General features: G+C 35.4%; 1 protein-coding gene across 1 annotated transcript; it reads left to right on the forward strand.

Moving 5' to 3' along the window:
• Positions 1-2,485: 2,485 nt before the first annotated feature.
• On the forward strand, positions 2,486-4,000 carry LOC133261329 (olfactory receptor 51L1-like). Its single transcript, XM_061439824.1, has one exon. It carries the CDS (start codon positions 2,741-2,743, stop codon positions 3,698-3,700), a length of 960 nt encoding a protein of 319 aa, XP_061295808.1. The 5' UTR covers positions 2,486-2,740; the 3' UTR covers positions 3,701-4,000.
• Positions 4,001-16,727: the final 12,727 nt, after the last annotated feature.

A 16,727-nucleotide genomic window follows, 5' to 3' on the forward strand; every position in this document is an offset into this window, starting at 1 on the left:
TACTTCTCAGAGCATCTGGGTCACTTGTAAGACGGCTACTCATGGTGTTTCCTCTAGAGGAGAGTAATTAATAGTCTCCCCTTGTCTTCCTCCTCTCATTATACTTCAGTTGTTGTTGCTGTTATTGTTATCATCATCATTGTTGATGTCATCATCATTGTTCTCATTTTCATCACTATCATCGTCACAGAAAAGGCTCTGTACCAAGTATTTCACACACAATATCTCCTTCACCTTAGCATATCCCATCAAACTATTAGTATCTTCAGTTTACAGAGGAGGCAACTTTGGTACAGAGGAAAAAGAGTCATTTTGTCTAAATTAAAATGAGTAAGCTTTGAAACCAGAATATAACTTAAGTTAATGTGATTACAGAACCAGAGAAACAGACTCTACATAAGGGAGATGTTAGATCTCTGTCTCTTTAAAACCTCAGAAAAAAGTCAGTGATATGATGAAAGATGACCTCTAGATCAGGTATCTTCCAGTTTTCAATGAAACTTCATGTTTACTACTTCATGTCAATGGGAGAGAACATTTATAAAAGGACAAAAAATGGTCTGAATTGACTAAGCAGTGAGATAAAAACCAGATTTTAAAATTTTGATTATAGAATAGAAATTGGAAAAGAATCAACAAAGAGAAGGGATAATATTGGAAAATCTGAGCATTGAAAGTAATAACCAGTGCAATTTTAGACAGGAAGGTGAGGAGATAGACAGGAATTTGAGAAGTTAAATAGCAGGACCATAAGAAATGTCAGTTCATACAGTAAGTGGGTAGAACTTAAGTGTAATATGAACAGTCAGGAAGATTGAATTTGTTTCTCGAATTTACTTATCTGATGTCTTGATTATGGATCTTGCATTTCTTAGAAAATTATTAAACAATTTGGGGAATATCTTCTGTAATCAAGGGTATTTACATGGAACTAGAGGAGACTGAGGGGATTTCATTTCCCAGAACATCAAAGAAGACTTTCCAAGACAGAAGATGCTGATTTATTAGTTTACAGTGGAAGGTAATTTGTCCCATAGACTTTAAATTCTTAAACCAATATTTTGGTGAGCATGGAGGCTGGGCAGTTGATGAGCAAGTGGGTTTTGAGAAGTGGCTCACCTTTCTTAATACAGAGATTTCTTTCTTGACCACAGAAGAAATCCTGGAATCTAGTGGGGGAAGATATATTTTCTCATTTGAGCATAAAAGTTTTGGTGTGAAGGTCAGATGCCAGTAGGCACTTTTTTGTGCATTTTACTTTTGTTGTTGTTGTTGTTTTCTCTTATTTTTGATTTGATGGATAAGTTTCCAATCTCTCAACAATCCCTATAACTATTGTTTTGTAATTTTTTACAGGAAAAAAAACTAGTCTCTAAATGATTAATCAGTTCTGTAACATAAGAGGAAGAATGTTCAGAATCTTTTAAATCAGATTCAAAATCAATTATAGTTTGCTTAACATTCCATATATTATATATTTTATAATTAAAAGTTTTAAAATCCACATATTCTTCTAAATCATCTTAACCTGTATTTACCTCAGGGGGATGCTCATCCCAGAATATATTGATGTTAGAGTTGACTCTATGTAGATATAATCCCTAGGTGGCACTAGTGATAAAGAATCCATCGGCCAATGCAGAAGACTTAAGAGAGGTGGGTTCTATATCTGGGTAAAGAAGATCCCCTGGGCAGGAAATGACAACTGTCTCCAGTATTCTTGCCTGGAAAATCCCATGGACAGAGGAGCCTGCCTGGTCCCAGTCCATAGGGCCTCAAAAAGTTGGACCTGACTAAAGCCAGTTAGCATGCATATGTGGATACCATCCCTGGGGTATCAATCATGTGGTCAAACTTATGTATAGTAAGAATAAGAACCATCCTGACCAAATCTTGCCTGAATACTGTAATGATGCCTTGCATATTCAAGTATTGCTGAAAAATCTATCAAGCTCAGATGAAGACATTTATAAAAGCCATTGTCTCTGTCTCTCTCTTTAGTCTTTAAGTCATGTCCGACTCTTGTGACCCCATGGACTGTAGCCTGCCAGGCTCCTCTGTCTGCAGGATTCTCCAGGCAAGAATACTGGAGTGTTGTAGAAAGTCAATTTTTTTTTTTTTTTTTTTACACAGCTAAAATAACACCAGTGGACTTCCCTCGTGGCTCAGATGGTAAAGAATTTGTCTGCTATGTGGGGGACTTGGGTTTGATCCCTGGGTTGGAAAGATCCCTTTTGGCATGGTAACCCACTCTATTATTCTTGCCTGGAGAATCCCTGTGGATAGAGGAGCCTGGAGGGCTACAGCCCATGCAGTCCCAGAGTCAGATATAACTGAGCGCCTAAGCACAGCATAGCACATAAGACCAGTAACTCTGGCCAAGATTGTTCTAAAGAAAAGTATAAAATTAATAATATAATCTACAATGGTTTTGTATGTGCTGCTCTGGGGGCAGTGTCTTTAGAAGGAAATTGTGTATATTTAGACAGCTTGTTAATAGTTCTTCATCTGAGGAGAAGGGAAAGTCCTTATAGTTATAAAACTGAATGTTTTCTGTAATTGATGACACTCAGCAGTGAAACGAAGAAAAACAAAGCAAAACTGTGAGGGTGAATCTAGGAGAGATTATAGGACAGACTGAAGTTTTGTTTTGTTTTTGTGACACAGGTGGTGATCTTATCATTTGTTCCCCCTCTGAAGTGTGATTGTGAATTGGGATTGTGGTTTAACAGTAAGCCCTATGGAAACTGCAAACTCCAGCAATATCCTGGCCTCCACCTTCTATCTCACAGGTATCCCTGGATATGAGGAATTTCATCACTGGATTTCCATCCCATTCTGTCTCCTCTACCTTATTGGAATCATGGGTAACTGTACTATCCTACATGTTGTCTGGACAGACCCCAGGCTCCATGAGCCCATGTACTACTTCTTGGCCATGCTTTCTCTCACTGACATGGGCATGTCCTTGCCCACAGTGATATCACTCTTCAGGGTGCTGTGGTCCATTTCCAGGGAGATCCAGTTCAATACCTGTGTGGTCCAAATGTTTTTCATTCACACTTTCTCCTTCACTGAATCATCTGTGCTCTTGGCCATGGCCCTTGACCGATATGTGGCCATCTGCCACCCACTAAGATATGCCACCATTCTCACTCCTACACTTATCACTAAAATTGGAATTGTAGCCCTGCTTAGAAGTGCCTTTGCCATGATTCCACTTCTAGCCCGGCTGGCTTTCTTTCCCTTCTGCCACTCTCACGTCCTTTCTCATTCTTACTGTCTACATCAGGACATGATCCGCCTTGCTTGTGCTGACACTAAGTTTAATGTTATTTATGGGTTAGTTCTGATCACTTTGCTGTGGGGAATGGACTCTCTGGGTATTTTTGTGTCTTATGTTTTCATCCTTCACTCAGTATTAAAAATTTCATCTCAGGAGGGGAGATTTAAGGCCCTCAACACATGTGCATCCCACATCTGTGCTGTACTTATTCTTTATGTGCCTATGATTGGGCTCTCTATTGTCCATCATTTTGCTAAACACTCATCCCCCCTCATCCATATCTTCATGGCTCATATCTACCTGCTAGTTCCACCTGTGCTCAACCCAGTCATCTATAGTGTGAAGACCAAGAAGATCCGCCAAGGAATTCTCCACCTGCTTTTCCCCCTAAGAATCAGTTCTTCTGTGATGTAGACATGTCCTCAAGTCAATGATGGCATCAACCTTAAGTGTGAAAATACATAGTGAATGTCTACACTCCATGTTGGCACCAGAGTTACCAATAACAGATTACTTTATAAAGAGAAATAGAACTGACCGTTGATCTAAAGGAGAGAATTGATGTCCACTGGAATTATAAAGCCTGACTTGGCATGTGCTTCATAAACCTCCTTTAAGTATGAAATTGTTGGAGTGAAGTTTTGGAAATCATTTCCATCTGTTGTCTCTCATTTCTAATCCTAACCATGATTCAAGGTTACCCATCCATGACATTTTCCCTGAGTAGTCTAAATCTTTTTTTTTTTGCTTCTTGACATACTGTATTTGCCCACAATTATTATATTACCTTTCTCATAAGTGTGTTTATAAATCTGCTGAAGTTTCCTATATTAAAGATTGAAAAAATCATATGTTGATATAAGAGCTTATTACAGCTCACAGCATTTTATCTATCTTCATGGTGCATTAGTAGCATATTTTAAAATTTTATACACATGTTCAGTCTTTTCTGAGGAAATTTAGTTTCACCAGGAATAGAAACAGTCAACCTTCATAGTCTGTTTGTTTTTACTTGATTTTCAGAAATAATTTTAATCTTTCAGAAAGCTGCAACTCAGAACCTTTTGAAATCCCTGAGATAATGTCTTGTGAAGTCAGCGTTTATAATCCATTGGATTAAATGTATCTAAGAATAATTTAGGATATAATATTCAAATGTAAAAATTCTAAGTCACTAAAGTATAACCACTTACATTTGTGATAGCAAGAAACAAAATATAAAGCTTTTTATCCAGGACTCTTAGCATACAAACTCTCTTCATATAACTCAAATGATCTAGTTTCATGTATGCATAGAGTTGTATAAAAAACTGATACTTCTCATTGAAATTTCTTAATTCACATGTCTACACTTTTTCAAAGACAAGTAAATTAAGCAGGAGAAAAAGATTTAAGAATGCTTTATAACTTTCAGTATGTATATTGGTTTTAATAATAAGTAATATGTTTTCTCAGATCTTACTCTATCTACTGTAGGAACTGTGTCTCATACAGCTTGCTACTTGTGAGAATGAACACTAGGTTGGTTAAATTATGCACTTAATAATTATTGAATACATAATTGATTAATAAATGAATCAATTATTGGATATAGAAGAACTAGTTGTTTTGCATTTTTAAAAAAGTCTTGGAGAGAAAGATTTCACCTGTCATGAGCCCACATTTCATATAACAAAAGAGGTATTATTAACTTAAAATTATATTTCAAATGTCAAGCATGTGACAGACATCTTCACATGACTTATTTCTTTTGCCTAGTTTAAATGCAATTTCTAATTACCCTTCTCCTTCAGCATATTCACTTTGACCAAAGGGATATCAAGTAAAAATAAAGCAAGATATATGAACATCAGACTTAGTTAATATTTCCTGAAGTAGATAAGAAAAATAAAATTAATAGAAATAAATTTTAGAAGAAAATGTGAACATTATCATCTGCTGTATGTCATATACATAGCATTTAACTATAGCCATTCTATAAAACATTCAAATTTAAAATATATTTTTAGTGTCTGCTTGCTGAACACACCTATTATAATGCTTCTGCTCCAAAAAATGAAAAAAAAATTATCATTTTTTTGGCTAACAGAAATATATTTAAACTATTGAATGTTAGACTTTTCATTTCACTCACAAAGAAAAATATACAAATGAATATCTAAATAATGCAAGCCAACTTTTGACTTTACGTATTATTATCCTCTAATGTTTCTTAAGATGTATTATGAGTTACATTATATTCATAAAGTATACATTACTAAAAGCATTCAGAAAACACATAGTCTCAAAATTAAGATAACTCTTCCAGCGAAATATAGTCAGTGAAGACATGAGTGATTGAATAAACAAATGAATGAATAGCATTTTTTATTATGCTATGATCACAAGTTTGTATAATGAATTGAGAACAGAAATACTATTTTGTTTTTAAAAATTTAATGAAAGCTGAAATCCCAGCAAATAGATAGTGCTATTGAAAGAGGAAGGCCTCTTGTTTTTCCGTAAATTCACAATAATATGATCTAAGCATCTATCTTATTTGTACATGGGTTTATAAATTGAGGCACTCTTACTCATATTGCAATATATAGTAATGTTGAGTTGTTAAGTTGTATCTGACTCTTTGTGACCCCATGGACTACAGCACGCCAGGCCTTCGTGTTCCTCACCATCTCCCGGAGTTTGCCCAAGTTCATGTCCATTGAAAAGGTAGAAACATCCAACCATCTCATCCTCTGCTGTCCTTTTCTCCTTCTGATTTCAATCATTCCTAGCATCAGGGTCCTATCCAATGAGTTGGCTGTTAAATCAGGTGGCCAATGTATTGGAGCTTCAGCTTCAGCATCAGTCCTTCCAATGAGTTATTCAGTGTTGATTTCCCTTAGGATAGACTGATTTGATCTCCTTTCTGCCCAAGAGACTCTCAAGAATCTTCTCCAGCACCAAATTTGAAAAGATCAATTCTTCAGTGTTCAGTCTTCTTTAAGGTCCAACTCTTACATCCATACATGACTACTGGAAAAACTATGGCTTTGATTATATGGACCTTTGTTGGCAAAGTGATGTCTTTGCTTTTTATTGTTTGATAAAGTCATGAATATTTATTTGCCTTCTAAAAGCATTCTCTGCCTACCTGAAGAATCTATAAGATATCTAGAAGGCCAAATAATAATTTATCATTGTGTTCCAATCCCCTATCATTAGGCAAACATGCAATGATATTGTTTTCATTGTGTCAAATGTTAGTCTTTGAACTATGCATTGATCATCTTTATGCTGCAGAAAGCCCTTTGTAGCAAAACATGATAGCAAGCAAAAAATCAGAGCAGAGCATGTCAGTATCCAGTTTACCATCTAAGTATTTAGCTTTTTTTTTCTATATAAAATGTTGCTGCAAAATATTTAATTAGCATTCTTAGTCATTCACTCATTCAACTGAATAAATATTAAAACATAATTTCCTTAAAAAAAACAAACCTATAACATGGATAAGTATGTGATTACACGGAATACCTAGAAACAGCCATATATATTTATAAAAAGAATTATAAATACTTTCAAGACAGTCAAAATGCTTCAAGCATTTGACCATGTATATATTTCTATTATGTTCATGATGCACTTTTTTACTGTTTGATGCCGGAGAAATATTTTAGCTCCTGTATAAATCAAGAGATGAATATTTTCTAGTGGAGATAAGGAGTTACTTTGCAGTAATTATGTTATGAGAGTTCATAGATGATAAAGTTTGTCCTAGTACAATGGAATGCAACTAGCAAGAATATTTAGTGTAGGAAGAGCTAAACTAGGACAATTGCATGTGCTAAATATAAACACGCCACATGAATCCAGTGAACAGAATCCAGACCACTTATCATACTTTCCTTTTCTTCAGAATTGCCCTGACACAATTTCATCCCCATTAAATTAGAATAAGGGATATAATTGTTTGGTCCAGGTTGAATAATCTGACCCAATATATTGAAATTATGCATCTTATCCAACAGTTATTGTAGCTAAGACCAGATAGTGTCACCAGATTCAATAAAGAGGTCATCCATTCCTGCTGGTGAGGTCTTATAGAAGGCTGACTTTAATCCTACCTGAGATATAGATATTCAAATTATCCTTAGCTGTCATGACATCCACAGAATGTTACCATGAAATATCCTGCTTTTTGTTTTCTTTATCTAACCAAAGGTAATTTCTATTGTTTGTCACCAAAAGAATCTTTAATACACTAAGGTATTGAAAGAGATAAGAAATTCATATTTTGTGGAAGCAAAAGGAAAGTCTTTTGATAGGAAAGGAAATGAAATATTTAAATTGTAGGTCATATATACTGCATAAGGTATATTGGGGGTTTGTTACATAAAATCATTAGCATTTTTATTAAGATACTTATCCATTCAAGAAATGTTTATTAATTATGTGTATATTCTGGGCCCTGTGGATGTTATGGTAAGAATAGAATCAAAAAAAATTCGTGAATATATAGAGTTTACATTTTGTCCTATCCATAGCAAATTGAAGTAGAAAAGGCATTATTTGTTATCCAAAGGATATTTACATGTATGTAGCTACAGTGGCACGTTACCTTAATATGTTCAGATAATTCTTGGTGGTACTTGAGCAATACCTTGTTAGCTTCCTTTTTACCCAATATTAGGAAAATAACATTTAGAAATACAAACTTTTAAAGATTTATTCATTGCATAGATGTTGCAGGAGTAAATCTGTCCAGATTTATTTAGGTAAATAAATATTTATTTATTTAGTTTGATCAGCCTCTTCATTTTTAGGAGAGGAGATTGGGGTACAGAAATATTAATGTTTTACTAATACATTAGTGGTTAAGCCAGGGATAGAACTGTGTTTTTGAGAATCTTTTGAGTATATGTCCCATTTCTAATTCTCATCCTCTTCATATGTAAAATTAGATACTTTAATTCAATTATCAAAAGCAGATGTATATTTGGGGGGAGGTTTTCGCTTAAAAAGTGCCCCCCAAATTAAAAAAAAGTTAAAGAAAAACCTGGTGTGGCTCAAGATTTATTTGTTTCTCTCTTTTTTTTTTTTCTTACTTTGAATATTGCAACTTAATCATGGCTATGTACTTGTCATGACTGGGGCAGCAGGGTTACTAGCAGAGGCTAACTGCAGTTAAACTACACAAATTGGAAGTAAATTGCCACGCATTTACTTTGAAGTGTACAAAACTCCCTGTATAGCACAGGGAGCTCTGCTCAGTATCATGCAACAACCTCAATGGGAAAAGAATTTCAAAAACAATAGATACATATGCATAACTGAATCTCTTTGTTGCACATGTGAAACTATCACAACTTTGTTAATCAGATATACTCCAATATAAAATAAAAAGTTAAAGAAAAATATGAATATAATGTTCATCCATAATATTCTAGAGAATACAGAAATATTCAATTTTGAAAAGTACTGTTTGCTTTGTTAGTTTTCAGTTTGTCTTTTAGTGCACTATTATGAGAAAAATAATGGTTGTTTTTTGTTTATGTAAAAGACTCTGAGTTTATGTTTGTGACTCTTGCCTTTCAGAATGGTCACCATTGATGCCCACACACATGCCTATAGCTCAGTCTGCCTGAACAGCTCTGCCCTTGTCAGATGAGTTCCTTTATGCTGCCTTTCTTCTGAGTTCCCTGTGATGGTAATTTTTTAATTACAATATCCCTGCCTTTCCCATCAGTCTTATTTGCAAATTATTGTTAATTAACTTGTTCTAGTTACAGTGGAGAATGTATATTATTTCAGAAATAAGGATGGGAAGAAACATCACATTGAATAATCATATTGATCAATGATGATAAGTAAATGATCCCTATCATATATACATTAAGGTTCACATTAAACACAATACATTTATGTATATCACAAGTCAAATTTTGAAGTAAAAATAACTATCAGAGTCAGCCATGGGCAGTAGTAGTCCCCATTTTATACAACAGCAAAGTAGGTTTGGGGAATTTTAAATTTTATGTAAGTTGAGTTTTTTTTTTTCTCCATAAATATTTCTAAGAAAAGTTTCCCAGTATTTAAGTCTCTTTAAAATCTCATATTGTAAGTTATCCTCTCAGTTTCTTTATTCTAAAAACTGACTGGAAGACACAAACTGAAAGGAACCCATGTAAATAACAGTGAAAAAAGAAAACTGAAAAAAAGTGATTCATGAAATGTCAAAGTCAAAATGCTATTTTTACACATTCAGTCTTTAATTAAGTTAAAATATATAATTTTAACTTATAATTGGAAATGTGTTATTAATTCTTGGTGAGACGTGGTATTATTAATCCTGGTGTTATTAATCCTGAGACAGTTAAGCATCTGCCTGCAATGTGGGAGACCTGGCTTCGATCCCTGGGTTGGGCAGATCCCCTAGAGAAGGAAATGGCAACCTACTCCAGTACTCTTGCCTGGAAAATCTCATGGGAAGAGGAGACCAGTAGGCTACAGTTTTCAGTTCAGTTCAGTTCATTTCAGTCGCTCAGTCATGTCCAACTCTTTGCGACCCCATGAATCACAGCATGCCAGGCCTCCCTTTCCATCACTGTCTCCTGGAGTTCACTCAAACTCATGTCCATTGAGTCGGTGATGCCATCCAGCCATCTCATCCTCTGTCATCCCCTTCTCCTCCTGCCTCTAATCCCTCCCAGCATCACAGTCTTTTCCAATGAGTCAACTCTTTGCCTGAGGTGGCCAAAGTACTGGAGTTTCAGCTTTAGCATCATTCCTTCCAAAGAAATCCCAGGGCTGATCTCCTTTAGAATGGACTGGTTGGATCTCCTTGCAGTCCAAGGGACTCTCAAGAGGCTTCTCAAACACCACAGTTCAAAAGCATCAATTCTTCGGCTCTCATCTTTCTTCACAGTCCAACTCTCACATCCATACAGGACCACTGGGAAAATCATAGCCTTGACTAGACGGACCTTTGTTGGCAAAGTAATGTTTCTGCTTTTCAATATGCTATCTAGGTTGGTCATAACTTTTCTTCCAAGTAGTAAGTGTCTTTTAATTTCATGGCTGAAGTCAGCATCTGCAGTGATTTTGGAACCCCCAAATATAAAGTCTGACACTGTTTCCCCATCTTTTTGCCATGAAGTGATGGGACCAGATGCTATGATCTTCGTTTTCTGAATGTTGAGCTTTAAGCCAACTTTTTCACTCTCCTCTTTCACTTTCATCAAGAGGCTTTTCAGTTCCTCTTCACTTTCTGCCATAAGGGTGGTGTCATCTGCATATCATTTTATGGGTTCGTAGAGTCGGACACGGCTGAGCGACTTCACTTTCACTTTACTATTAATGCATTATGTGCATATGTGTGAATATATATCTATACACATGGTATATGTATATGCATATATATGGGGCTTCCCTGGTGGCTCAGATAGTAAAGAATCTGCTTGCAGTGCAGGAAACGCAGGTTTGATCCTTGAGTCAAGAGGATCCCCTGAGGAAGAGAATGGCTACCCACTCCAGTATTCTTGCATGGAGAACTCCAGGGACAGAAGAGCCTGGTAGGCTGTAGTCCATGGGGTTTCAAAGAGTTGGACATGATTGAGTGACTAACACCTTCCCTTTTTTCATACATATATATGGGCTTCCATGGTGGCTCAGTGGTAAAGAACCCACCTGCCAATGCAAGAGATGTGGGTTTGATCCCTGGATTGGGAAGATCCCCTGGAGAAGATAATGGCAACCCACTCTAGTATTCTTGCCTGGGAAATCCCATGGACAGAGGAGCTTGATGGGCTACAGACTATAGGGTAGCAAAAAGTTGGAGGAAGTTAGTAAATCAACAACTATATATATATATATATATATATATATATATATATATATTTAATAAGCACATGTGGTAAGTTGCTTCAGTTGTTTCTCAAAGAGTTGGGTACAACTTGACAACTGAACAGCAAATATATACATATAAAACCTTTATAATTTGCAGATTCAGTGTTTGTAAACTCACCTAATTGTTAAAATTTATTTGAAATATCAAAATCAACACTCACAGTGTCTTCATTGTCATTGGTAATTGTGCACAGATCAGCAAAATATTTGAACTGTCCAATGCACATGTTCCCATATCCACAGGGTGATGTTCTGCCTTCTTGTTTCAGATCTTATACTATAAATGAGTACCCTTTCTTGCAGTCTTTTTATAATGTGTTTTTTTTTTTCTCATTTTTGTGCTTCCAGTGGTGATTTTTCTGTATAAAATGGCCCCCAAGCAAAGGGCTGAAGTGTTGCCTCTGTTCCTAAACACAAGGCTGTGATTTGCTCTATGAAAGAAATAATATGCTGGATAAGCTTCTTTAAGGCATGAGTTATATAGCGCTGTTGTCCATAAGGTCAATGTTAGTGAATGAAAAATACTATGCATCCAGTAAAGGAAGAGGAAATTTACAATCTGCTTATGAGGCTGCTCAGACAAGTGCTTAAGTAACATTTACAGTGTGTGATGATGCTATGGAAAAATGGGAAAATGGCTAAATTTGTAGATCATGAGATAGTAGTCAATTAAATAATATGTAATAGGCAACCCGGTTGTGAGGGCAGAATCCAAATAAATTTACAGACATATCACCCAGGTTGAGGAAAATGTGTAACCCTTCTTGACTAGTTTTATTATAATGAAATACTGCATGTGATTCCTTATTTGTAAGAAATACATATTAATTGTGTTTAACATATATTAAAATGTGTCTTTAAACAGAAATACACACAAAAAAGATTATGTGCTAATTGGTTGATGAAAATGTGTCCAGAAGCCCCAAAGGACTTCATGTTATATTTCTCCAAAGGAAAGATGGTTCAGAATTTACTGGAGTGTTTGCAATGACTTCACAGAACATACTTGCAGCAAATAATGAGGACTGATTATGTCTGTCTGTATATATATATGTATATGTGTGTGTATATTATATATATATCCATATATATTCTGAAATTCTAGTCTATTGAGATATACAGGAAAATATATGCATGTTTACATATATACACATACACACATGTTTATGGCATCATTAATATGTTTGAAAAAATGTTTACTTAAAGAAAAAATTAACTAAATTATGAAACTTCTACAATATTCTGTGTTATAGGAACTTTTAAAATGAAGGAAGCCCAAAGGTTTTAATTACAGAGATGTCTGTTTTGTGACAGTAGATGAAAAATTCCTGAGGAGCAATATTTATTATATGAAACTCATTTTTATTTTAAATAATTCCACATATATTCTGGTATTAAAAAGCCTGAATATCACACTCTAATTAACTCTGATAAGAAAGGAAGGAGAGCAAACAGAAGAAGAAATTTACATTGTGTGAGTTTTATATAAGAAAATGCATTAAGTTTAAATAAGAATATCCTGTGGATTTTTTATGAAATGTGGTGTAATTTTGACTTAATTGATTTTTCATATATGTATAAGTCACAAAAGTTTTCATATATATTAAAGCCTATATAATTTTGTGTTTGCAAAGTTATCTAAGCATAAATTTTAAATGTATTGAAAGGTAAAAGCAAGCTAAATAAAATATTATATATATGAAATCTAAATTATAACTCAGTGAAGATAAGCAGATAATGGAAGCTAGAGGCAACACTTTACCAATGAACTTTAAAAAAATAGTTAAAATGCATAGCAGCAAATCTGAAGCAATAGAATGACAGAGGAATATTTCAGAGGACAGAGAAAGTGGACTGTCTACAGCTACATTTGCAGAGTTACCTGCTGTTCCTGAGGATAAAGCAGGAGAAGAAGAACAATTTTTTTTGCTGGCAGAAAACCAATTTTAAAAGTCAGGAAAAAATAGCAACAAAAAAAAGAGAGAGAGCAGGCAATATAATATCTGACTGCAGGTGAGAAAGAAGAACCCAGAACTAAGACTGATAATGAAGTCGTCTTCACATAACACATTGGCTGAATGAAGCTTTCCCAGTGACTCAGACAGTAAAGAATCTGCTCACAATGCTGGAGACAATCTCTCCCACAATCTTTGGGTTGGGAAGCTCCTCTGGAACAGGGAATGGCAAGCCACTCCAGTCTTCTCAGCTGGAGAAGAACTCCATGGACAGAGGAGTCTGATGAGCCACAGTCCGTGGGGTCACAAAGAGTCAGACACAACTGAGCAACTACAACACACACACACACACACACACACACACACTGGCTGAATGGGAGACCAAAAATAAAGAGAACTTTGAGGGTGGGGAAAAAGAGTTTTTGGCAGTCTTGCCATGCTCGACTCACAGGATTATTAAGCTGGGTTACAGATTGTATACTTAGCTCACAGTTGAAAGCTCTAGCAAGCAAAACCTTACATGCAGAAATGTAGCCAATAAAGTGGGAGAGGAATCTCCAGTTGAGCCAGAATCTTGACTAGATAAATGTAATAAATCCTGGCTGGTAAAGAACCTGCCTGCCAATGCTGTAGATGCAAGAGATGCAGGTTCGATCCTTGGCTGGGAAAGATCCCCTGGAGAAGGAAATGGCAAACCACTCCAGTGTTCTTGCCTGGAAAGCTCCATGGATAGATGAGCCTGGTGGGCTACCGTCCGTGGGTCAGAAAATTTTATATGTCATATCTGACACGCTAGGAAAATTACTAGATTTAGCAAGAGACAGGAACATGAGTTCAGAAACAAGGAGAAAAAGAAATAATTGAAACAAATACACAGTTATTTTTTATTGTAATTATTAGTCAAGAATTTTCAAGTAATGGTGTTTAATATGCTCAAGGAAACAGTGAAACAAATAATAAATAAATGAGAAAATTGGGAATTTCAGCAAAATATACCCAAAAATAAACTACACAGTAATCCATATTCACAGTGGGAAATTTTAATTCTATTAAATGTTAAAAACACAACCAAGGAACTGTAAAATTATAAATAATGAAATCATATAACATTAAAAATTTGATCATAAACATAAATATATAGGTATGGAAATAGTTACAGATATAAATAATACTCAGAGAAGGCAATGGAGAATCCCTGTCCCTGGGATTCTCCGGGCAAGAACAATGGAGTGGGTTGCCATTGCCTTCTCCAATGCATGAAAGTGAAAAGTGAAAGTGAAGGCGTTCAGTCGTGTCTGACTCTTCACGACCCCATGGACTGCAGCCTACCAGGCTCCTCCGTTCGTGGGATTTTCCAGGCAGGAGTACTGGAGTGGGGTGCCAGTTAGACAGCTTAATTTGTGACAATAAACGTTTTTCCAATGTGTACACTTAGGAAGTGACTAAATAAAATTTTGAACCAAGTTCATTGGACTCCAGAACTCTCACATGTAACCAATTTCGACCATTTCTTTCATAACAAATTGAAATCTGCTTTTTCTATTAAATATACTTGGCAAACATTTGATTGCTTGCACTCAATGGTGATGAGCTTGAAAAATGAAACCTATCTATGAAATATTATCATTAGGATATGAAAATCTTAATAAAAAACAAAATAAACTTTGCTTAATACTAAAAAAAAAAAAAAAAGAAGAAGAAGAAAAAAAGACATTTAGAAACCAATATAATAAGAATTCCAGGGCTTCCTTGTGGCTCAGTGGTAAAGAATCTGTCTGCCAATGCAGGGGACACAAACTGGTTCCCTGATCCATGAAAATCCCACATACCATGAGGCAACTAAGTCCATGCACCACGACTACAGAGACTGCGCTCCAGATCCTAGGAGCCACAGCTACTAAAGCCCTGGCACCTTGGCGTGTGTTTTCTGCAACAAGAGAAGTCACTATAATGAGAAGCCTGTGCACCACAACTAGAGGGTAACCCCTGCTTCCATAACTAGAGGAAAGTCCTCACAGCAGTGAAGACCAAGCATAGACAAAAATAAATAAATTTAAAAATTAATAATAATTTAACAATTCATAATTTCTGTCCAGGTTTCTTAGACCTCCATCCTTACTACGTCAAAATTGTTTGTTGACTCAAATAATTGAATGAACTTTATTTTTTTTTTTTTTTTTTTTTTTTTTCATGTTTATTTTCCCTCTTTTCTCTTCCCATACCTGTCTCAAGAATTCCTTAATTTGACATTGTATTTTGACTGTGCAATAAAATATTTTATTTCTTCCTATATATATATGAAAGGTTTTTTTTTTTCTTTTGAAATGAATGAACTTTAGAACAATGTGGTCCACAGTAAGTTTAAAAGTTGCCTTTATGTTCAGAACATTCATAGAAACCCCAAATACCAAAGATTTTTTTCAAATTGCTCTTTATATAAAGAAATTAGTAGACACTTAAGAACAATAAAAAATATAATGATAAGATTGTATGCTATAATCCTAAATTTGTCAGAAAAAAACATTTCATGGCATGAGATTTACCAATTTGGTAGCATAATATATATTTAGTAAATATAACTTCATGAAGAAGGATATATTTATAGATATTTATATCTATAGTAGACCAGAAGGAGACATTCAAGGGGTGAATTTTGATGAGACAAAGTAATCATTAAAGATTTTTTAATAGCTGGAGAAAGAATGTAAAGGGACTTATATACCAAACATAGGAGTTGGGTCCTGTAATTCTAAGTATAAGAAAAATTCAGTTATATTCCACTATGATCTGCAGAGGGTCTCTGCATTTTTTTATTTCACTCAAACATGGCTGCCTGGAGCCAGCAAGGGAGATCCCACCCATGACAAGATCATGAGGAGGAGACCAGACAGGCAAGGCAGATCAGGACTCCAGGGACTTCCTGGACCTGCTCGAGCATCTACCCCAAAACTAAAGTCTGTCTGTCTACTGTTTACTATATTATGCCTTTCACCAACTCTTCTGACATTAACAGGGGGCTATCCCTGACTACCTTTGTCTGAAAAAGATCAACTTAGGGCTCTAGTTAATAAGTCTCCTGGGCATGAAAGGAGTATTTCAATTCAAACTTTTCCTGGCATTCTAGCTTGCTTGGCAGGTTTGTCCATACTCTTGCAACTAACGCACATGATTGTTCACAACTTCCCAAACATGAAAAGCACAGGAAGCCTAAAGCATTCTAAAAGTCCTAAAGGGCATAGAGCCCTTTGAGAGGTGAAAAATTATTAGATAATACTGGTGAAGGGCTTCATCGTTGAGCCAATGTTTGCTGCCAAGTTTCCTTAACCCTTACCCATTGTGTGCCTGGGAGTGCATTAGTTAATATAGTTAGAATGTAGAAAAACAAGTAGTAGCCTTGACAATAGCAATAAAAGACCTTTGAGTTAATAAGTTCTTTCTTTGTTGTAACCCACTGCACCTTTGCTCCATAAGAATGTAACTTTATTTAGTACTTTCTGAGGATGACACAGATTGGAAAAATAAAGAAAAAACACTTTAAAGGAAAAATAAGTTTTCTGGTTGACCAACTTTTATCAGAAAAGGGTCATAACATGTTAACAGGC

The sequence above is a fragment of the Bos javanicus genome, chromosome 15, assembly GCF_032452875.1.
Source record: "Bos javanicus breed banteng chromosome 15, ARS-OSU_banteng_1.0, whole genome shotgun sequence".
Lineage (NCBI taxonomy): Eukaryota > Metazoa > Chordata > Mammalia > Artiodactyla > Bovidae > Bos > Bos javanicus.

Bases quoted from the DNA above. Each gene is read 5' to 3' on its own strand.
- LOC133261329 (XM_061439824.1), top strand. From the start codon at position 2,741: ATGGAAACTGCAAACTCCAGCAATATCCTGGCCTCCACCTTCTATCTC.